Source organism: Nothobranchius furzeri, chromosome 7, assembly GCF_043380555.1.
Source record: "Nothobranchius furzeri strain GRZ-AD chromosome 7, NfurGRZ-RIMD1, whole genome shotgun sequence".
Taxonomy (NCBI): domain Eukaryota; kingdom Metazoa; phylum Chordata; class Actinopteri; order Cyprinodontiformes; family Nothobranchiidae; genus Nothobranchius; species Nothobranchius furzeri.
Window position 1 is genome coordinate 40,903,521 of NC_091747.1, and position 24,879 is coordinate 40,928,399.

The 24,879-nt window shown below is 41.6% G+C and overlaps 1 protein-coding gene across 8 annotated transcripts in view; it reads left to right on the top strand.

Annotated features, from left to right (window-relative positions):
* ntng1a (netrin g1a) overlaps positions 1 to 24,879 on the top strand; it is a 170,206-nt gene that overhangs the window by 131,650 nt on the left and 13,677 nt on the right. For 2 of the 8 annotated variants that reach the window (XM_015954913.3, XM_015954912.3), the window contains exons 5-7: positions 11,214 to 11,240; positions 18,754 to 18,921; positions 24,215 to 24,349. In XM_015954913.3, the coding sequence (XP_015810399.3) occupies positions 11,214 to 11,240; positions 18,754 to 18,921; positions 24,215 to 24,349 (330 nt within the window). Of the gene's footprint in view, positions 1 to 11,213; positions 11,241 to 16,418; positions 16,464 to 17,387; positions 17,448 to 18,753; positions 18,922 to 24,214; positions 24,350 to 24,879 lie in introns of all 8 variants that reach the window. The other 6 variants (XM_070553072.1, XM_070553071.1, XM_015954915.3 and 3 more) reach the window with 6 other exon arrangements.

Genomic DNA, 24,879 nt, shown 5'->3' on the forward strand with positions numbered 1-24,879 from the left:
TGACAGAACTTTATTTTAAAAAAATCACGCACACACACACACACACACACACACACACACACACACACACACACACACACACACACACACACGAGTGCTCATCCAAACCTGTGTGTGCACATTCATAACTACACAAGGACACACAAGCTTCTTTTGCCCTGAAAGAGATGAAAAAGCTGTCCCAGTATAAAGTGTGTTATTATACTTTCTCCTGAAGGAGGAAAATCCATAATGTAATAATGCTGCAAAAAAATCTATAGAAATGCAAGGTTATCCCTCCTGAATGGAAAACGCACAGAGCTGACAGAAGAATGCACCTCGTGTCACGCTGCAACTTTCAAACCTCCACTCCTCCACTGATACCCCCGCCCCCACCCCAAACAACATATGGCACCTCCTCAGAGAGGAATTTGTCAAAGATGAAAACGTAATTAAGATTTAATTTCTTTTTCACTATGCCCATCGTGTCGTCTGACGCAATAAGGAGATCAATGAATCATCATCTGGAGAGAGGAGGGGCATCGGGGGGTGTTAATGTGTCATCCTACAACGGGAAGCGTGTTCAGAGCACAGAAGAAGAACGGGATTTAAAGAGTGATGGGGAATATAAATGGATGGCAAAGATAGGAGGAGGGGAGGAGGGCATCACTCTTTGTCACAGCTAACTCGGCCTTCTGGGGTGGCTCCTGCTTCTCTTTTCTCAATCTACCCTCCCACCCCACCCCCCCACCCCCCCACCCCACCCTCCCCTCATCCTCACCCATTCTTGTTTCCTTCCTCTGTGGAGGCAGAAGGAGAAGGATCAGTTGGAGAATTAACCATGGCAGTTCATTTCACTGCAGGATGGAGGTAAACAGAAGCTGGCACCAGAGGGGGCAGACACTACCGGCCTCTCAAAACTTTACTTCAGACAGAAAACAGCATCCTGCATGTTTCTTTACAGCCTGATTGTGTGCTAATGTAATTTACAAGATTTTCTCTTTATTTTACTCAACAAGTGACCATTTGGGAGATTTGGGAGTAATCATTAACATCCTGATTAGAGGACGATCACCCCCACATCCAGTCACACCCAGCAGACCTTAGATGTTTTTTTTAAGTTGTTATTAAACACATTTTAAAAGCTCTATGGTCAATAAAAAATATGTTCATGGTGTTCTTTGCTCTAACTTACTCTCACTTTAAACAATTTCAGCTAATTTATTCTTGGCAGTTTCAGTGCCTTTCAGAATGAGCCATTCCAGGGCTCTGCCACTTTCAGAAAACCAGCTGGAGCTGGCCACGCCCATGCGACTGCTGATAGGCTGTTATAACCACATGTGAAAATGTCTTTCTCATTTGTTTTTGCTAGACTTTGTGGGGGATCAACAAAAGCACATTTTCTTTATTGTGACATCAAAATAAGGCAATCGTTCAAACAACTTGTAGAAGCATCTGATTCCTGCCCCCAAAATCTGACAGAAACAGGATGGAAGGTTTTTATTCACATTTTGAGTTATTTTCAGAGGCAGTAGAGACCCATATGGCAGCACAAAAATATGCAAAAATGGCCCTTTCCATCTTATGTTAAAAAATGATTAAGGAATCACAACTTTAGTTTAATGTCTCAGTCCTGTTGAAAGATGACGGCGTCCATCCAGAATCAAGTTGACTCCAGATGTGAATCATTTTAAATAGCATATGATTTGTCTCTGAGAGGCACATAAGAAATAAACAAAAATGCTGCTATCACTGTAAAAACTCATCTATAGAATTTACCCAATAAATCTGAGGTAACAATTTGCATAGCCTTTTTTGTGGTAGATTTATTTCAATATATTGTGTTTAAAATAGCTTCAATAAAAAGCTATGAAATACTTAATTAAATTGGGTAAAATTTACCCAGTATTTATGTGTACATTCAACAGCTACTTACTCACTGAAATTGGATAAAATTATCTCTTGTTTGCTAGTTGGTTATACCAGATAATTAAAATGTAAGTATTATCAGTTGATAAACATTACCTATTCATATAAGGGAAAATGTACCCCCCCCCCCCCCCCCCCAAAAAAAAAAAAGATATTCAAATGGTTCATCATCTCAATGTTTTTATTCCATAAAAACACAGAATAAAGTGCAACACAACAGATATTGCAGACATCACTTTCCAAGGCGACTTAGTCCATTTTAAAAGCCACATGCACAGAAACTCTGCAAGGTTGTTTCTGTGCATGTACGTTATCACTAATACCAACATTCAATAGTTTCTGTGCTGTCAGAAGAAAAATCACAGCTTCATCAAGCTATGCCTGGACAAAAGATCCTCTGACTGAATTACTTAAAAACAAAAACATGGCTGATGCCTCTCCAGCTTTCAACAGGTGAGAGGCTGGGTACACCCTGGACAGTCAATCTCAAGGAAACATAGAGACGGACAGGATAAACAACCATGCACTCACACACTCAAACCTAAGGACAATTTAGAGAGACCAATTAACCTAACAGTCATGTTTTCTGACTGGGAGTAAGCCGGAGTACCCAGGGGGAACCCACACATGCACAGGGAGAACATGCAAACTCCATGCATAAAGACCCTGGGCCAGGATTTGAACCCAGGACCTACTTGCTACCCACTGCAGCCCTCCATAATTACATATTTGTAAAACAAAAATAAAGTCAAATAACATACGTCATTCAAAGTGTCCAGCAGAGGTCTCATCTCAGAACCAGCAGCTCCTCCTTTGGCACGCATAAGCTGCAAAAGACCTGGTGTGTACTCATGAAGTTTCAGCATGAATGTCTCCACCAAAGAAACTGTGGTGATGCGTCTGAACTCTTCAATGATCTAAGAAGTAAGGGGACAAAAAAAAAAGACATTTCAAATGACAGACCAGATCTCATAGTATAACATGAATGTTTTTTGGTGGGAAGGAAACACTATCACACATACTCACCTGAGCCTCAGTGAATAATGCAGGCCACCTTTCTTTTAATTCACCCACAGAGGGGCAGATGCTGACCACTTCAAGTCTTCTGCTAGAGAACGTTTTATTCATTTTATCAGCAATTATCTTTGCGTAGTTTTTCTTTGTTATTTCACAAATTATTTCAAGCCTCTCTTTCTCCAGTGTCTCTTGTGGAATACTTTGACTCCTAAACACAGCATAGACGTAGAAGAGTAGACGCCGCACCAACCGCTACTGCCTATGTTTGGCCGCATTTGCGGGCTCTACTTTATATAAACTCTATGGCTAACAGGATGTTTTAGCTAGGCTTTAGCTCCGTGGAGATCTGGAGCTAGAATGGCGAAAGAACGCGTTCATAAACCCGTTCACACACGCCAGGACGAAACATCGACATTAATATAAGGGATGAACGCACTCACTTTTACGTTCGTCAGGCAAAATACTAACGAGTTCAGTTCACGTTCACGGAAAAAATGAACAAATTCACGAACAATCGTTCAATGAACGCGTTCAGGCCATCGACATATGGTTCAGGCACAACACTGTTCGTGGCACACCATATCCCAGAATGCATAGCGCCGCCCAGTCAAATTCCAGTTTCAAGCAATGGCGGCTGCTACTAAGTTTTAAAATTACTCTTATTATTCTTTCTGGGTCACATAATAAACTTTTAACATATTTTCAGGCAAGAATGTGGGTGTGTAAACTTCACATATCTGCTCGGTTTATCAAAATATTGCATATTTGCAAAAGTGCTTGGACGTTTTCAGAGACGTCTGTTACCCACCAGCTCGATAGCTAGCCGAAAGCTCGAGGGTCACTAGAGCCGCAGAGAATGGCACAACTCCCGGAACATCATTATCAGATCACCTGTCTTTCGCTACTCGGTTTACATCCGGCCTACCCGACCTTCTGAGGACCGCTCAGGAGGATTCAGCCCATGAATTTGGACACGATCTCAGTGTTCCGATTACTTACCGGCAGTTGTCTAGACGGTTAACAGACAGCAACAGATTCAAAGTTTAATTTCAAGTACGGTGCATTACACAGACCTAAGCAATAAAAATAAAGTGTAATAGATCATTACTTCAAAAATTACCATTTGCATATGTTATTATATATTATTCACCCTGTTTAAATAGCTTACCTTCACTTCTGTGGTTCGATCGATTCGATGGAAGCTGAAGAAAGGACTCAGAATTTGCTTGCTGTCCCGCTCAGTCAAAAAGCGCGGTCTGGCGCACGGGCAATTAGGAACATAAGACTCACGTTTTGTTGGTATATTTTAATGCATTTTTTAATGTAATGTTGTTATTACTCTTAAGAAAATGGTATAATTAACCCATTACTTTCTAATTCCTTTGCTGAGTGCAACAATAGAGTAAATTTTATATGATTTGCATAGATTATGAATACCTCCCTCTAAAATAGCTTTTATCAGTGTAAAACAGGAGCTACTTAAAGTTGTGACTGGTGTTCACGTAGGAACATAACCAGTAACAGTCACTGCTCTTTATGGAGCGGTTCTATCAGCATTTACTTGTTTAGTTTAAAAAGCCGTTAAAACTGTAGATCTGTACTCATCAGTTGATCTTTAATGCATTTCCTAATAAAGCACAGGGAAGAAGACAGTGTTCCTTACAAAGCTGGGTATAGAATACCTGAAAATGAAGTGTATCTGTGACCCGACAAAATGAGTAGATTACCTTGTCAGAGCGGGATTATCAGGCACTTGCTCCGTTTAAGTCGAAGCAGCCTCGGAGTTTATGGATCTTTTTTGATCAAAGCGGTAAAGGGCATGAACATACCGCGGATTTATCTGACATGATTAATCCCCCGCGCACGACGAGCAAACCACATCATCACCATCATCATCATCCTCCTCCTCATCCTGCTTCCGCTCCCATCCAGACAAGCGTATCCAGAAGCTCGGGTGTGCCGGGAGCTGACAGACACAAGCGGGAGTTTTACCTCATAACGTGGCTCACAGAAAGACGGTTTTGTTCTTCTGCTGCTTTTACTCTCCAGTCTGTTGTCCTAAAGAGATGTGATTAGATCTCTGAGAAACGTTGATGTTTAGAGCAATAAAACTATGAAAATGAGCGGCTGGAGAAATGATGAATCTAAAATCTTTACATTTACGCTTTAATTTAATAACCTGCTGTTAGAAATTAGATGTTGGTTATTAAAAGGAATAGTGTGACTGGAGAACAGTTACTTTGCCCATAAACCAGAACAAGTCTCAGTTGTATAATATCAACAAAAATTATTATTTTAGGGTCAAATAAATAAAATGTATTGATTTCCTTATTTTATGTGAATTAAACAACAATGTAGAAGGGAATTTAAAAATAATGTGTCTCCATTTAAACATTTCAAAGGATGACTCATGTGAAATTCGTCAAGATCAGGAGCTTCTTTTTTCTTTTGGGGGAGGTGTGTGGTGTGTGTGTGTGGAGGGGTGGGGTGGGGTGGGGGTGGGGGTGGGGGTTACTCTAGTTCCAAGATTGCAGCTGTAATTGTTAGAAAAAACACAATATTAATAAAATTGATGAAATGTTAATGTTTTTATATAAATGTTGGGAATACATTTAAAAAAATCTAATTTTAATTTTAGAAAAAAAATGTAAATAAAATTCTACAAAAATTCCCACAATGCCTTGTGAAAATGAATATTTCAATAAAAATATACAGAAATTATATTAACACTTAGACTTAAAACCTGTATGTGTGTTTGACACTTATTGAGAAGGACTGGAGGAAGTTATTTTAATTCTGCTTAGGGAATAACAGGAGTAAAGACCAGCATCATAGTGTGTGCTTCATTTAATCTAAATAAGCTTTTATTTCACGGATTAAATTATTCTTTAAACTGAAAACTATTATTTCTGTCCTGATTCGGCACAAGCTCAGATATGTTCTAATGCTTCAGCACCAATCCTATTTTTATTGTTGTTTTTATTTGACTCTTTTTCTGTTATTCTTCCACATAGTCTTTTTCTCTCTTCTGCCCATTCTTACACCTTTTTCTTGTTATTTTTTTTCAAGCTCATATATTCTCTTTCTCTCCCACAACACCCCCAGCCACCCAAGAGAACAAGCTTGTTTACACTTCCTTCTCCACGTCTCAGCTGTGTGCAGCTGTGACGGTAATCTTTCTTTCAAATATTTGTTTCTTCCATCTTCAGCTTTCTCCCTCTCCCCATCGCGCTGCCACCACCGACGTACGCCTCCCTGGAATCCTTAACTGTCTTTTCCTCAACTTAGCTTCTGGGTACTTTAAGACTTGCCACCTTCAATTCACATCTACACGTGGAGACGGAGCTAAAGCGCGTCAGCCACTCCAGCGAAGAAAACCGTAATTTTGCTCCTGAGGAATTCAATCAACCTGTGCACTGTGTGCTTGTGTTTCGGCAGCCTTGCCGCTGCTAACCAGTTAGCAATGCCTGTCACCATCATAGGGTCTGCACAGCCAAAGAGCTCCAGATGATGATGGATTGCTTTAAAATGATGGCGGCCAGGGAAAGTAATTACCAACTTTTGCCTGAGGTGGAAATTCAGCAGATAAGCCCCCCCTCCTTTTTCTTTTATACAAGCAGTCCAGCTAGCACCAAAACAAACAGGACAGACTCAGTGAAGGTCAGAGCTTAATGAAAAGTGACAGAATCAACGTAAAGTCCCCCCGAGTCTGACTTTTGTCTGTGAGGCTGAATGAGTGAAGATTCTCTGAAGAAGCTACAGAAAAGACTCATCCAGAGGAGAAAAAATACAAATTTATGAAAAAATGTATGTAAAATGTAGATGGAGTTGTGGTGTGTGTGTGTTACTCATGTGCTGACCCTGCAAATGCTCATGTAATATGCAATAAATACCACACACACACACACACACACACACACACACACACACACACACACACACACACACACACACACACACACACACACACACACACACCGGAGATCATGTTTGCTACCCAGCAGCTCACTACCTCAATCCCAACACAGCACATAAAAATCAATGGAGCGCACCGTCAACATAAGCAGCTCCTAATGCTCTTCCTGTGCGATAGGACCAAATTAGATTGGAGCCGTGGCCTCTAATGGCACGGCCAGGCAGGCGAAGGGGATTGGAATTGACGGTGATTGAAAATTAATCGAATGACCCGACATGGGATCCGTGGATCTGCTCGTTCCCCCACAGGTTGCTCATTGAGCAGTGAATGATTGTGCTGACAGGCCACGCGTGCTCCAGAACACGACCTGGAAGAAACGCTTTAAGTTCCTCTAGGCAACAAAGAAACACTTGATGACTTGGTGGTCAGTCTGATGGACGCAAGCACGAGAATTATACTCCAGCTACATCATAACTGCACGTCACAACACTTGGATGCATCATGATTGTCTGAGTGTGCCATGTCGTCATGTGTTGGCCCCCTCCAGTGCATCATTAGACATGTGAGTTCCACATTTAATGAAGACAAACAGCATTCATGTGCAGCTAAAGTCGTTTTTCTCTGAATTAAAGCTAAAGAACATCTCTGTTCAAACTGTGAACCTAAACTGCTTTGGATCTCACACTGATGAGAGTCTGCTCTATAATAACCAGGGGAAGTCACTTCCCTCCTTCCCGTTCCCTCACTCCGGTTTAATATTTATCTCTCTCTCCAGTAGCAGCAAGTCTCTTCCTAATCTTTAAAATTAGATGTAGATATCTCCTGTGTGTTATTGCTCTGCCAGCTAGATAACCAGGCTGTGTTTACCACTGCATTAGGGGGTTGCTTTTGATCCATAGTGTGTCCTCTAAATAGTGTGACTCAATAATGATAAAGGAAATTGGGACCAAGAGGTTAGCTATGAGACTTTTTGGGGGTTTTAGAATCAAGAATATTTTATTGATCACAAGGGGATTTGTGTAAATGTTCACATCTAGTTCAAAAGTTGCAGATTACCTTCTTAGAACTTCATTGAAATATGTCAGCAGGATTGACTTCATGAGTAAAAATTGAAAATGCAACGATCTGGTCGGATGTGGATAACTCTGAGTGTGTGTTGGGCTAATATAGGACATTGAGAGTCATATAATATCGGTACACTGGACATCGTAAAACAGATGACATTGATAACCCCTATTTATAACAAGCCTCTGTTATTCATTTGGATGTGAGTCAGGTCCATTGCAAAAGTTAGCTAGTTTAAGTTTTAAATGATCAAGCATAACATCGTGTTGCAGAAAGGTTGACATTCTGCCTATCTATGTAACGGTCATTATGAAATCAGCATGCTATCCAGTTGACGGTTGCTACACACTGACCCCTGGACACAGTGGTGCATTAGTTGTGTGTGTATACCAGTTAGAACTGTGCATGCTATGGATCCCACTGTCCTGTTGTACCACGGTGTAACATTGTCTGACTGTGATTATCCTTGTCCTGTCCTTCCTGTCTCCGGCTCAGCATCTGCCCACCCCCCTGAGAGCCGTGTGTCAGCACAGCCACCTGCACTTCACAGCTCTCAGACGGTTCACATATTTGGCTCCTAAATACAACTGGCAGGCAGCGATCAAAGCAAAGAGTGACTGAATGACAACAGTTTGATCAAAGTCCTTGTACGCAAACTCATGAACACACTCGAGAAATCCTCGAGAACTTAGAGGGATTTTGTGACGGCTTCATTGCACCAAATACCCCACTCACATGCCTCTCCTGCTTCCCCTCAGGGTGTGAACAGGACAGGGGAGCCTACTTTAAATCACCTCTTCCATTTTTAAAGAAATGTCTCCTGATGCCCAGCATGCTTTTCTTCTCAGAGACCGTTTGTTTTAGTGGGCAGGCCGCCTTGTTGAAGGAGGGGCACACCACGGGTTTCCTTCCAAAGAGATGATCAGAAAAAATATCATGTCCTGAAAGAAAATCCATCTTTAAACTTAAAAATGCACACTTGGTATGTTCATGTGCCTTTGAGGAACTCAAACAGAGAAAATGAAAAGGACGCCGTTCTGTTCCTCGTGTCTGATGCCACTACAACTGCGAATGCTTGAGTTTACAGTCCTAATTAAAAACCAAGATGTCGGCGGTTGGTTCAACAAAGAAGCGGCTGCAGAAAGAAATACATGAATGTCTGAATCTTCTGAAAGTCACAGCCAGCCAACGTCCTGGTGTGGGAAAGATCTGGTCACCATGGGGATGAGACAGACTGCATTATCTGCTCAGTGGCTGCCTGGCTCAAGAGATTGGTCGATGGAGGGATGGACAGGCATGCGGCATGATGAAACATATCCGCTTTTAAGAGTCAGAGGAAGAGTTTGGCACATATGAAGCTATTTTGATTTTTTTTTTTTAGAAGTGCATGTTTAGATGAAGAACATGATGCAAACCTTCATCAGAAACTGTGAAAATTAAAGAAAAAAATGTGGTAAAGCTGAATCTTCAAAACTAAAGTATGTGGTGGTTTTTGCTGATTTTATATTGCGGAAGTGAACACAAGTCACAAAGATGTTTAAAGATATATTTAGAAATGATACATCTAGAAAAATGTGTTGCAATTGTTGCCTCAAATGGATTTTTGATCAGATTGTAGGTGTGTTTCAGTGTAAAAATGATAAACTTTTATTATCCTTTTACTTTTAGCAGTCTGAAAGGCCTCAGTTCAGAGTGATTGAGCTTTCTTCCTTCAGGATTGATGAGCTAACAGTTAATATGTAAGAATATAGTGAGATTTTACAGTGAGAAAATCCCAAGAGTCTAAGTTTTCAGTTATTTTGGAAGGAAGTTTATACTGAAACATATTTCATATCCAGCTGGCTGCGGGGATTGCCAGTTTTTCTCCTTTCAAAACAAAGGAAGGAGGGACCTAACTACTGTTTACCCTCAGTGAGTGTGGGGTGGCTGTGTCTCCCGCGAGCTAATACTGCAGCGCTGACAATTGTAATTTGACGACGGGCAAAAAGCTCCAGATTTCTCTAAAGTGGTTGCAGTAACCAAATTTCACCAAAGTATGCCATTTTGCTTTTTTTTCTACATATTGCACCTTTAAGACAGCTCTGATATTCTTAACCTTATACCAAATATTAATTCATAAATCTTTGCACTATTCTGAAATTCCCTTTTATTTGACATTCCATGCTCATTTACAATAAATGTGCCACAGGCAACGCTCTTTTTTCTTTTACATTAATAATAAAAGGTTTAAAGGTTGACATTATTGTTATCTGCTGTAAGAATTTGGCTATTTTAGCATTTTTAAGACAGCAGAAGTCCAATATGGAGTTAGGTCCATTTGGACAAGCCAGTTTTAAAATACTCTTTGTATGTGCAGTGGAACAAACCTCTACAACTACAAAAATCTAAAAAAATTCATATAATTTTATCCAGCCTCAGTTTATGAACTATACTGTTACACAGTTTCTCATTGACAGCACCTTGAGCCCAGGTTAGCTAGCTTGTGGTGAAATCTATGCTAAGTCTGGAAAGCCATCTACCTTACACAAATACATCCTTGCATTGGCATAGTTTTGACTTTAGAAGTGGGGGACACAACCGGCATGAAGACCGGGGTTGTTGCAGGGGGTCTTTACAGTTAGTATACAAAAATATGTATAGAACTACAGCTTACAGGCTCTTTTGTATGATGTCAAGATTGCAAAACTTTCAAGTACACAGGTGGCAAGATTGACCAATCACACGTTAGCAAGTATCAGCAGAGCCAATAGATGAGCTCATGGACAGTTCTAATGGGAAACAGGCTTCAACACAAGCGGTTGTTTTCCACTTGGTCCTGGTGCTCATCCAGTGTCTATGTAATATAGCGTAATATTGTTTTTGGACGGTAAAAAGTGCGGGGGACAAAAATTGACTTGACTAGCATGGCTAGACCGACCTGCAGAGCAAAGTATTTCTGCTTCAGCTACTGTCTGTCTGGTTTAAAGGCTAATCGATGTTTGCAACAGCCAGTAGATTCCCTGTAAAGGTCTAATGCAAACCTACAAATGGTGCAAAGCATTACAAAATAACTTTTGTATAAATTGCTCTGACTTTTGGAAAATTAGAATATTTGAAGATGACAGCAATCTGTTTTGGTCTTGGCTGCACATGAACTAGCTGTTAGCTCATCAATATTGTTGGACATAAACTCAGGCAGTTATCTAAAACTGGTAAAGTAATCATTTACATGTAGGCAGAAACACACATGTAGACAAGAAATCTAGTTAAAGTCAAAGTTACATGTATGTTTTTAACTAAAAGTGTTTTTTCTCCTCTTCTGTTGCAGGTATTCCTAATAACATTGGTCCAGTTAGTAAGTAAACAGTACATTTATATTTTGAAAAAGAAAAACCTTATGAATGCCTGTTGCTTTGCTTTGCTTATTGTTTCACCCTTCACCGGACATCCCTGGTTGTGGTGCCAAGTGTTCATTTCTGACTTCCCGCAAAGAGTCACTCAACAACTGTTGACATACATTTTTCCTGGCAGGGGTTAGCATGAGGTGATAAGCAATAGCTGGAGGCTATGTTGTCATGATGCAGGCATATTCAATCAAATTCAATTCAAAGATATTTTTTTTCATCCCAGAGGGAAATTAGAGTTTCAGTACACACAATTCTGAGATCAGACATACATACATAGGAAAAGACACATGACAAGAATTGGTGACTGTGGTCATTCGCAACCCCGAGTCGCGCTACCTTAATAGAGATCAGAGGGGTTTACATGAGGATTGGTTCAGATGGAGGGAAAAAAAGGCTCTTCAGAGTTTCCCTCCACAGGGAGGGCAGCTTTGCTATGCAAAAAACATCTCAGACAGAAATGCAACAGACTTCAGACATCACACAACATAAGTGTCCACTAGGTGGGGTGGTAGGGTTTGGGACTCCACACGTCAGTGCATGCAGCCGCGATAAGCAGCGCTCGTCACCTCAGTCTGGACAGGGGGAGGAGGTCGTTGGGTTTGGAGGGCACAGTGACTCCTGGAACGATTCAGCTGCCTTCACAGCTCATAGTCCCACCCAGGCTGGGATAGGGAGACAGAGTTGCCATGGCGACAGCAGCATTAACTTTATTCAGACTCAGCCAGATAGCAGTAGCCTGGCTCTGCATGCTGAATGTCATTTGTTGTTTTTTCTCCTACCTCTTCTTCCATGCATTATAAATAAATGGCATCTAGACTTTATTAAAGTGCCAAGACCTCTCTGGCGGTATGATGTCACAGAGGGTCATTTTAATATAAGTCTCAAACGCCTCAGCCGGTATTATCTTCGTCAAGCAGTGGCCCCCGAGGAGGAGGGGAAAGAATAGAGGTGCCATGTCTCAAGTTACCGCTGCCTGGAAGGCTGTGTGATGCAAGAACCGCAGGACCGTATTGAACAAGTCAAAGGGCATTCACAGCTGGGCTCAAGTCTCCTTAATCTTTTTCATTCCCTGCTTCTTAGTGAGTTTCTTTCATTCTCAGGGCGGCAGATTGATTGGTGAGCTGCTGCTCCTCAGCCTGATCCTGGGTCTGTTTTGACTGGCTGATTAGGAAAACGGAGAATTATCACGTTTAAACGATGACAAACATTCACCGAACATCCAGTTATGCTTCTGAATGATGCAAAGCACCGATACTTGTTTGTCAGCATTTAGAAGCTAAGATGGCTGCTGGGAAAGTTTCCCAAAACGTGTTTGTGAAGGACTTAGGCTAGAAACAGTTTCCAGGTGTTTTTTTTAATCAGGCTTTAGCGTGACAGCTTACGGAGGAAGAGAACACTGCTTTAATGTCCGATGCTATGTGATGAGTCAGAAATGGACGTTTGGCCAACCCCTCCACCCTCCCTCTGAAAGTCCTCCACCACTTGACTCTGTTGCTACATCTGTAGAAGCTACGTCTCGTCTCCATGCATGGCAGGTGTAGAGCTTACAGAGAGAGAGAGAGAGAGAGAGTGTGTGTGTGTGTGTGTGTGTGTGTGTGTGTGTGTGTGTGTGTGTGTGTGTGTGTGTGTGTGTGTGTGTGTGTGTGTGTGTGTGTGTGTGTGTGTGTGTGTGTGTGTGTGTGTGTGTGTGTGTTTGCATGGTCCTCATTTGTGCTGCATGCGCTTTACTCACTACCAAACACCCGGCTTCTCCATCTCATCCGGAACATCGGGCCATGTCCAACAGCTGTCCTCAAATCCTTCACAGGAAGAGCATCCATCCTGATGAGTGGGCGTGCGCACCCTGTGTGAGTGTGTGTGTGTGTGTGTGTGTGTGTGTGTGTGTGTGTGTGTTATGAGGCGATGTAGACTGGACACAAAGTCCTCACTTCTCATCCAGATTGGCCCCCGGGGATTTAAATCTCTCAGAAGCGGCTGTCTGGTCGCGGCAGCCTCCCGCAGAAACAGCATTACCCTAAAAACCAAATGTGCTGAATGCTTTTCTTTTTTCATACAATGAAGAAGCTGTTTTCAGAGCAAATAAACATCAAGTTTATGTCAGCATTATTAATAAAGTTAGGATGGAGGGAGGGAAAGGTTATGACGTCCTTGAGCTTGTTGAAAGGGCCGCGGGCAGAGAGGGGTGGGGGGTGGAGAAAGCACAGCGCTTTTCATGTTGTTGGTTGAAGGTAATTGAATTCCTTATTGACTTTTCTCGATTCTATTTCAAGTTTATTAAGCCAGGCAGAATTGCCTAATGCAGACCATTAAAGTGAAATTAATATTTTAAAAACAAATCTGGCTCTGTTAGATTGCATTTCATTATAAGTATGGCATTGATTAAAACCCATCACCACTAATTCAACCTCGCCTACCTGAATATTCTCCATAACAAAATAATGAATGGAACCTAGATGTGTATTACATTCAATCAGTTGCACACATGAAATAATTAAAATTAACATTTTATCTTATAAATCCTGCCAGAGCAGATTTCCTGTGTGTATTTTATTTTATTATTATTATTATTATTTCTCCATGTCCTTGCAAGTCACTTTTGTGTTTGAGCAAACAGCTTCTCCAACAAGTGCTCATCAAAGCAACAAAGGATGCAAATGCGGCTAATAATAATAAAAGTGCGGCACTTCACATTTTTTAAGATACAAGACCTGACTTTGAGCGAGGATGAGGCGTGTCCTAATCTTAAAGTGGCAGTGTGTAGTTTCCTGGAGCTATGGGGCAGTACATACAATTGAGGGTAGTTTTAGATCATAGTTTAGATTATGATAAATGTTGTTACCTGTCGAGAACAAAGCATACAACCTCAGTGTGACTTCTCAGACTTTAATGGTCCAATTCCATCACTAATGCAATGCCAATGCTAGTTTTTTTGTAACTGTACTTTCCAGATCTGCTTGGGGTCCTGTGCCTGCTGATGACAAATTACGGCAGCACCACTCGGCCAAAATGCATTGCTTTTTTTTTTTTGGATTCCGTTCTTTCACATAGAATTAGAAAATTGATTGGTAGTTTTGTTACTAAATTTGGTTCTTACTCCATAAATGTTTTTGAACGTCGTAACATTGTAACGTCGTACGTCCAGCTAATCATCAAGTGTGACAACACGTTCTCACACTCAAAACGCCAAAAAAGGATGCTGGGTGACCAAGTGTTTGTTTCACGACATGCTTTGCTAGAGCGTCAGTTTACGATGTCCGCGGTAAAATGCACATTTCACCGACATTTAACCTCTAACCTCTTGCTACTTATCCTTCCCCTCACCCCCATCCTAACCTTGACCCTAAAAATCATCTAACTTATATGGCGCATATTAGGACACTCAAAGACGCTTGCGTGAATTCTTACATTCACACGCTGCCAGTGATGGTAAGCTACAATGTAGCCACAGCCACCCTGGGGCGGTCTACCAGAGGCGAGGCTGCCATTTGGTGCTGTCGGCCCCTCTGACCACCACCCTGTTGCTTATTCTAAACTTCCAGTTAACTGTGTTGGAGAGGAACGTTACAACTAGGAACAAAGTTTTACGTGAGCAAGTAGGTTCAAGTTAGGATGGTGGTTAGGAGAAGGTTAAATAGCAAGAGGGTAAAGGGCACAATTCGCTGAAATCTCTGTTGTACCGCGGCAGTCGGATAACGACACTCTGGCACAGTGTGTCGCCTCTCGACATTGGGAGTCCCAACGCATCGGAAACAAATACTTGGTCACCCAGCATAATTTTTTCCAATGCTTTGAGTGTGAGAATGTGTTGAGTCATTGGCAGGCTCAGGACCCCGAGCTGGCCAGTCTAATACGGTGTGCCCCAGAAACTTAGACCCACGCTCTATGTACTTTAGACCCTATGTACTTTTATGGTTTCATGTCACAAAGCCGCCAGTATTTTTCAACGACTGGACTTCATTTTATTTCTTTTCAACAACATTTCAATAGATATTACCAGACATGGTAAAAAAATACACACTGTCTCTTTAAAGAGCCTCTCGTCCAGGAACGAACATGACTTTAAAGCCCTGGAGATGTCTCAGTCATCGTGGATGCAGGAACAGCTGTTATGTTCACGAGTGTAAAATGATCATACTAAAGACTGAGACCAAACATTGTGCACGATAAGCACTTTTAAAACCAGTAACCAGTAATTGTCAAAGAGGTTTATCTTCCGCTCAAACCGAATGTGCTATCTAATTCTAGTACAATAAAACACAATGAAACAATTATCCTTAGTGGGAAGTCATTCACTAAACAACTGCACTTCAAGTGGAGCAGTCATATTCAGTTTAACATGTAGTTAGGGAAATAGGCTTCGTGCCAAAACACCATTGGACGCTAATTGGCCAAGATTGCATGATTCATGGACTCGATAGCAAAAGGACAGAAAGATCAAGTGAAGAGATAAAGGGGCACAACGAGGAAATGTATCCGTACATTCCTCCTTTTGGCTGGCCCTCTTGACATCCAACCACATGGTATTTCCCTGACACGGAAACACTGACTTGTATGTAATCATGAGGTTACGCTCCCCACAGCAGTCTGTCATTCCAAGTACCAACACCTGCCATTACTTATTCATTGTTATTCCTCCGCCAGAAATACACCATAATTAGATATTGATTACATAGTCAATGTGATGAATTAAACAAATTGCCCCTGCGACGTCTTCATTTGCTATACATGGTATTGAAACCTTTGCATAAATCATGCATAAAATGTTGACTTTAGCAGGGTTTTATTTTGATTTTATTTCCGTTTTCCCAATCATCATTGCCATTGCCTCCAACATACAATTACAAAGCCCATGGGAAACATATAAATTACATACAATGTATCTCCAATGTCCTTTGAAAGGGTCTTTGGATGCATTCTCTGCTCGTCCATGCCAGCCCTGCCCCATTGTATTTGTTGTTTCCTGACGTACCGATTTGAGTCATGCCGAAAATGTTCGTGTCTCCAATTGTCTGTGTCCAACAACCACGTAGTCCCCCCCTCCTACCCTATCCCGCCCGTAGAGAATCTGTTGAGCGCACCACACAAGGACACATGAATAACTCCTGGTTTCTCTCAATTGCACGCAGTACGGCCGAATGTCTCCTCCCTAGGTGTTGCTAATCGAAAAGAAGGTAGGCATCTAAGATTATGATTCATTTTACCTCAGCCACTAAAAAACTGGCTCCTTGGTAGCCAAAACTGTTCTGGAGGAGTGTTTTTTGTTTTTTATAACTTTTCCCAGGTTTCCAGACAAAAAAACATTTTCAGTGTGCTTTTCATGTTCGGTGACGGTTGTGAATTCACGAGGCGCTCATGTTGCAGTATGTAGTGTGTTCACCGTACGTGTGTGCGTTGGGTTTAGAGTTTCCTGGGAAACTCCGGTCTGTATTATCTAATTAAGAAGAAAAGACAGGAAAGGTTTTACCATGTTTACATACTGATCCTGGGTTCGTCTTAGTTTAATACATCATGCTGATGTGATGCACATCTACAAATGCACAATCGCTATGCTCCATGTTTCCATGGCTACAGACAAATGCAGAAAGTGTATGGATCAGGGCTTTAGATTGCCCTGTTTAAAAGCAGAAATCAAGCTCGTCGTTTTTATTTCTGATCAGAGCAGAACAGTTAGCTTTCGTAAACAAATGCACTTGTTGAACATTCTTGGCTTGTTTCCCTTCCCAAGGTGGAGAGCAGTTTATAAATGGGTGATTTCTGTCTGGGGAAAAATACACAAAGGCTTTTGAATTCTACAAAGCTCTTTGTTAATGAAATCAAGCATTAAAGAGGAACCATAATATTTACTCTGTTCATAATCTAAGACATTTGTAACAGACGCTGCTACAAGCAGCCAGCTTGACTTGGCAATGTCACTCCTTATTTCTCAGTGCCATCATTCATCATTGTTACACGTTTCTTTTTTTATTTCTTTTTCTTTCGTTGGGCACGATGCCTGTTTATTCTTGATTATCTGAAATTACTTGTGTTATTTTTAATTGCAATATTATGTTTCATTTTATTATCACAGTTTTTTTTTCTTCTTTTAATTTGTCTAGTAGCTCCTCAAGTTGCATTGTCCACTGCCCCTTCTATCTACGTTGCAAACAGCAAGCGAGGTAGGAGCTCTGGAACTCATACACTGCCTCGAAATGATACCCAAACCTTTATCACTGTGCACTCTGATATTCTTGTTTACTTGTAATCCCCCTGACCCCTGCATCAAAATGCTAGAAAACCTTGGTGTTTTACTGATATATTTCACCGTCAAGAGCACACAGAGGGCTCATTCTTCTTCGGAGAAGTTTCCAAACACCATAAAACTCCGATAGAACCATTTATTTTCCGTGCAAATAAAGTGGGTGTTTCGGCTACAACTATTTTTGGGAGAACATGTTTCTGAGACGTCTTTTTTTCCTCCCATGCATGCATGATTTATGACTTTAGCCTATTTCTAGTGAGCAGAGATTATTTGTCTTCTGAAAGTACGTCTGCGAGAGTGAGCCATCTAATGTAGAGGACCTTAGCTCACACTCAGATAGGACATGCTGATTTAGGTGGAAGGTAGACTGCTCCTTTGTTCTGAGGCCTTGTCAGGTTGGTTTTGGCTGAGCAGAGAGAGAGAGAGCTGACCTCAATACGGATTCCTAATAATGCTGAGCCCATGGACAAAAGCTCCATCTGCTAACCTCTGTACTCTGGAGCCTTAAGTGGGGTGTTGGTCCGAGCGGTTGCCAACAAGGCTTAACAGTGACATCTGTCTGGGCTGAGACACTGTGTCGGTGGCCACTCAGCGAGGCAGACTCGGGGAGTGTTGAGATGAGGCTGCACTCCTCCAAACTGCATTACTTCAGGGTAGCGCTGCCGCTAAGTATCACATCTAGTTTTGCTTTAAATCCAGGGATCTAAATATGCCTCAGGACGAAAAGATTCTTTAAATTTTACATCATCATTATTTAGGGTAAATAAAAACTTCAGTCCTTGAACCAAATCAATTAGATGCTCTTGTAAACGTGCAGAATTGCCACCACGTAGCTGAAGGATCCATTTCATTTGTGGTTTGATCTGCCTTCTATGCTTTGTGGTGTTCTGTCGTATCTGTGCCATCATCTCGAGCCCTCTCTCGCCTCGTGCTGTGGTGTGTTTGAAGTAATGTGACCTTTCAGATCCTACTAACATGCTGGTTCTTGTTGATATCTGTTTCTAACTCTGGCTGTGCCTTTGCCAGATTTCCCATGAACCTACCACCCCCCCATCAGCATTTTCTCCACCACCCTGAAGCATCGGCATTTTCTACCTCGCATGCAGCAGCGCCTCGCTCAGACTTTTGCTAACCCCTCCGCTGTAGCTCTTGCAGCACCGACATCTCTGCAGCGCCTCTTTCTTCCCCTCTTTTACCCCTCACATTTCCTCTCTTTTTGCAAGACTGTGAATGCTTCGGCCACTCCAACCGATGCAGCTACATCGAGGTGCTAAACACTGTCATTTGTGTGAGCTGTAAGCACAACACTAGGGGCCAGCACTGCCAGCTATGCAAGCTGGGCTACTACCGCAATGCCTCAGCAGAACTGGACGATGAAAATGTGTGCATAGGTTAGTCCCCCACCTGGCCCTGTTCACCGCCAGCATGCTTTCACACCTTCTCCACCCTACCTCCTGTCTTTGACTCCTCAAAGGAGGAGGTGTCACCTCATGCCCCACAGCTGCACCACAAACACACTGTCCTGTCCTTACGGTGGACATCCATGTTGTTATTTTCTGCTCTGGTGAGCCACTCATTTCATCTTACTTTAAATGTTTGTAACACATTGTCTTTCACTCCACTTTGGGCAGATACAATAAAGGTTAAATGATTTTAGTGTGTCTTTTTCTTAAATAATTTTAACATGTACAGATTCTCAAATCAAAAGATAAAAACAAATGGTGATTACAAAATATATAAATGCTTTATATTCAATATCTACTTAGCATTTACTGAAAACTTCCCAAAAATGGAAAGATTTGTATTAATTAACTAGACAATGTGGTGTTGTAGGTTCACCAGCTAAATGCGGTGGCTTAATCTAATTTAAAGCTTTGATTAGTTACTTTTGGTGTTTACTAAAGGTACGCTTGGCAGTTTTACTTGCATTTAGCACCCCCTAGTGTCCGCTATTAATTATTTGTGGTCAAAGCAAAAGCGAAACCTATTTCCTCGCTGTGTGTTTGTATTTTTAACACCTTAATCTAACTGCTGAAACGTCTCCCCAGCCTTCATTAGTTTCTACAGGAGCAGTTCATCACTAAATCAAATAAATCGGCTGTATTCAATGATATCAAACAAGCAGGAAATGTGCTGGTAGCAGACTGTAGCACTAGCAATGTAACCCCGGGTTTCCACGGGAGCCGTCAGCAGCATGTTACTGCAGCAGCACACCTTGCTCGCGTAAGCTGCTGCTCGGCCCTTCCCACGAGACGCGAAGCAGCAGGGGAGCAGCTGTCACTGACAAAGCATGAAGTCACACGAGTGACGTCATCAGTAAACACAACAACAAGCAGGAGAAAACTACAACATGGTTTGTGTTTTATGTTCTGTCCATTTTATAATCGCCGATACGGACCTGAAAAACAAAGGAGACCGCTAGCTAGGTGATAACTTCTCACGGGGACGCACAGTTAGTAACCTTTTTTAAAAGTAAAGCAACCGGAAGGCAGTACGTTCTTTATTCTGAAAATCTCGGGAGCTTCTCTCCATTTCCGCGTCTGATTTCCTGTCTTTCCTTCCTTAAAAATGTCGAACTTGACCCGTTTCAGAGGTGCCGCACGTAGAAAATAGAACCGGCGCGTAAAGGGCGCGACATGCTGCTCCTGAGATGCGGCCGACTCGCGCTGCTGACGGCTCCAGTGGAAAAGGTTCTGTTGACCACAGCGGTTCCTATCAGCAGCTATGACGTGCTGCTGCAGTAACGTGCTGCTGACGGCTCCTGTGGAAAGCCGGGGTAAGGTCAATTTGTCTAACAGGTGCCAGCCCGACACTCTAAAGTTGCAAGTGCAATATTCTGGCTACTGAGGGCAGTAGGGCTCTGAGTGACATTTCATTAACCCTGTAAAGGGTTATTTTAGTAGCCTGGCCTGCCAGACTCGTCCTCTGTTTAATTCTGCACAGAGAAAGAGTCTGGTAACTCACAGGCAGAGAGGCACATGAGGGGCGGGACTAGCCAGCTCAAAAATAACCAATCAGAAAAAAGGACGGAAATGCCGACTGTACCGCGCGACCCTGTAGTTTTTTAGCTGTAGTAAAAAAATTGTGCAAACATCTTTTATTTTTAGAAGAAAGGCTTTTAGTGCTTTTACATGTTGTGGTTTTAAAGTCATTCAAGTCGTTTAGAACAGAGGAAAGAGCCACAGCAAACACTGCTGCTGTCTTCGTTGTTTATGAGAAAGGGAACGTCGCTGTGTGTGACGTCCGCGACGCTGTAGTTTTTTAGCTGTAGTCAAAAATGGCGTCTGGCGACAGTGCAAATATCTTTCTTTAGAAGAAAGGCTTTTAGCGCTTCTACTTGTTGTTTTAAAGATGTGTCCAAGTCATTTAGAACAGAGGAAAGAGCTGCAGTGAACTCCGCTTCAGTCGCCATGTTTATGACAAACTCTGCGTTATAGTGTCTGACGTATGCAGTGTTACCACAGTTACCTTGAAATAGTAATCCGATTACTGACTACTGGTTACTCCTTCCAAAAATAACTCAGTTACGTTACTGATTCAATCATTAAAAAGTAACTAAGTTAGATTACAAGTTGCTTTATTAGTTACATTCAGCATCTACCAAAAACACTCTCCACTGCCTCAACATAAAAACTGCAACTGGTTTTGCCAGCACTCACTTTATTGCAAATGCTTTTTAACAGTAATGTCAACAACATATCTGTCTTACATTTTAAGTTGAACTTAAAACCTATTGCCTGACATAGTGCATGTTTGTATAAAAATAAAATAAAAACAGTCTTTCTTGACCTCACTTAAAATAAATAGTATTCATAAAAAAAAACACACAGAGCCAGCACAGAGTGTACAACGAACCTTAATATTTTCATCTTTAGCTGATACAATCTCAAAATAGTGACTATATTTCCAGCTAGAAAACGCACCTCTCACTCCTCACGCCATTGTTGATCACGCCATAGTACAGGGGTCGGCAACCTTTTCCCGTCAAAAAACCATTATTACCCGCTTCCCACAGTAAAGAAAGCACTGGGAGCCGCAGCAGCTGCGATATTGTGGGCGGGGCCTACCCTAAAATAGCCAAGAGCGAGAAGCATCTGGCTGCAGACCTCCACTGTCAGGCTGCTTCCGGTGGAGACTCCACTGTCAGGACGACCGCCACTGTCAGGACGGGAAATGCACGGGATACATTACAAAATAAAACGGCAAACGTATTTTCGCTTGTAATTGATAGGTCGTCACATTTCTAAATAAAATCCCGAAGGCTGTTTCTGTTGAATCACTCTCCTCACAAACGCATTTATTTTTTAGTATTACATCTGAGATTATGACAGAATATATCATAAGGTCATGCTTGAAGAAAATGTACTTCGCTTCTTATTTCTAAGCAAGATCAAACTCTTTTTTCCCCTAAACTGTAAATTACAATATAAATAAGAAAGCAGATATTTTCTAAGTCTCTTAAAAAATATTTTTCTCCAACATTTAATTTTTTTTAATCTTACATTAACTTACAATATTTGCTTAACTTTGGGGGTTTAAAAAAAGGCTTTGTTTCGGTATTTTTTGTTTTAATAAATGACAACAAAACTTTGTAAAAAGATTCCACCCCAAAAACAATTTTTTAAATATAAAATTCCCATAACTTATTTATTTTTTTTACTTTTCTGGGTATTGACATGGTAGATTTATATTATTAAACCATAATATGTATATAGGTGGATTTTTTTGTTCTTAACTTTCTTTATAAACTATGGTATTTATTTTTTTCCTGTGTGCAAATGTGACGTCTCACACAGCTCCCAGGGCATTGGTTGGTTTCCGTATTGAAGTCTTTAGCTGGTGACTGTACTGTGAGTTCGTTCACACTGCTTAGTGTCAGGTGCATTTATAAGTCCTGAGGGGGGAGTCTGATAGGCAACAAGAACTCAGAGCGAACGTTTCTGCAGCCTGTGAGAAATGCCAGGCAAGTGCATATGTCATATACATGAAATGGCCTCAGGAGCAGCAGCTGAAGCCCGTCACTTGGCATTAGGAGTCACAGAAGCGTTACTGGGAGCCAAACTCCCCGTCAGCCTGCCTCTCTTTCCCTGACCCCCCAGTTTGTCACATGCCGCCGCCTCTCTCCTCTTGCCTGACCCCTGGATGTCAGTCGGGTGAAGCCGCATGCAGCGCAGCCACAGAAGGTGTGATGCTATGGTCAGGGACTGTCAAAATAGGTGTCACTTTGACTGCAGCGTTCTGCAGTTGCTGTGGAAAGGTGAAAGGTCAATTAGGTGTAGGACACCAGAGACATGACAAGGCTTTGCATTTATTTAGACTTTGTTTTTAATCCCTAATGAAAACTCTTCTTTTCCGTTAACATCAGAAAATAATTTATAAACAAATTTAAACCTAAGGAGAAGTTTTTTACGTACAATTATTTTATATCTATTTAAAATGAACGCATAACAAAAATGCCCATTTCAATGTAAAGTCCTCTCATTCCTCTAACACCTCCACATTCATTGTCCCATTTGTCTCTGGCCATCATCTATTCTCTAACGGTCCATCTTTCTCTTCCTCCGCATGAATGAATGAATGTTCTGAAAAAAGCTTACTTTGTTGATCTGAAACCAAAGCTACTTATTTTGCATTGCCTAAATGCTCACTGCACAATGTGTTTTTGTTTAACAGTGAAATCAAGAGAAAATTTATTGCAAAGGTATTGTAATGAATTTAAAGGGATTCTTTGGCCATTTAAAAGTGTGTTTAAATGCAAATGTAAAGAATAATTCCTATTTTTATTTCCTGAACAGCATCAGTTCAAAGAAATACTGTTTATTTGGCCATAGGACTCTCAGGCTAATGGCTAATGGTGGCAAAGCTAAGACTAAAGTCTATTACTGTCATTTTAAAACAGATGAAATATCCTGGTTTGCATTGCACATTTATTTACATGGAATTCTATGGTTAGTTACTGTAAATTCCACAAGCAGCAGCTTTTCTGCTAAAATAGTTATGTATAGTGACACTAACGTAGACATTTATGGAAAATGGACCACTAAGCCAGAGTATTTTACGTAAATAACCAAGAAATTTTGTTTACAGGCTTATAAAACGCTTTTGTATGACCCACTATGAAAAATATTTGTTTTTTTAAGAGATTGCGGGTTCAAATCCACGATTGGGTCATACCAAAGACTTGGAAACCAAGTCTCCCAGTATTAAAGAGTTAGATTGGGGGTTTAAACCAACAAATGGTTCCTGAGCGTGGGATGGGTCAAAAGTAGACAAAACATTTCACCAGTGTATGATGACTAATGGGACTTTAACTTTTAAGATGGCAGTGGTAAACATTGGTCCCAGCTGAAGACTAGCCTTTAGCTGATCAATCCTGTTGGTTGTAAACACCATTTTTTCAAACTAAGGTCATTCAGGACATCAACAACCAAAACACATTTTTCAAAATGGCAGAAAAATTCCTCTGTTTATGCATCTCCAACCGGTTTCACTCTTTATCTCATTCTGTCTTCATTATCGTTGAAATGGTCGCATTTCTCCAAAAACCTGATGACTTCGAGGTAACGGTGCCGCTTGTGGAGCTGATGGTAGAGCTCGAGGACTGTGGGAGTCCTAGAAGTGTGCCGGTAGCCAAAGCACCACCATGTTCTCCAGTCTCTTTGTGTGTGTGTCTTATTTTTCCAGAGTGTAATTGTAATCCCGTTGGCTCAGTCAGTGATCGCTGTAATGGCACAGGATATTGTATATGTAAGGAGGGCACTACAGGGCCCAAGTGTCAGGAGTGTCTACCCGGCTATTTGTGGGACAATGGCTGCAAATGTAAGTAGAACTGTAACCCTCCCTGCACTGCTGCTGGCTGCTCTCCCCCTCAGCACTGTCTCTCTCTACTAACTCTCTCTGATGTTTGTTTTTTCCGTGTGATTCCCAAGCTTTGGCTGAAGGAATGTGCTGCCCAGCTGCCTTCACAGACACAGCACACGGTTAAACCCAGCATAACCACACCACGCTGCCTCTTTCTTTACCTGAACTTTCAACTGTTATGTGAAACCAATGGGAGACCAGCAGGTTCCTGTTATGGTTCAAACGAGAAGGAAAAAATAACAAAGCAGTGGAATGGAGAGAAGCATGCTGCTCGCTAACTTGGTTACCCGGGCGTGTCGCACACACCAACACAACAGCTGAGTCAATATTGACTGCTTGACTGGCTGCCTGATCCTCTTTGCAAAAACACAACAGGACAGCAACATCCAACACCAACATTTTTTAAAGGAGACTGCAGGTCATTTTAGGTCCAAACCATTTATTAATGTTGTTTATTTCCCCTCCCATCATTTAACAAGTTTGGCCTG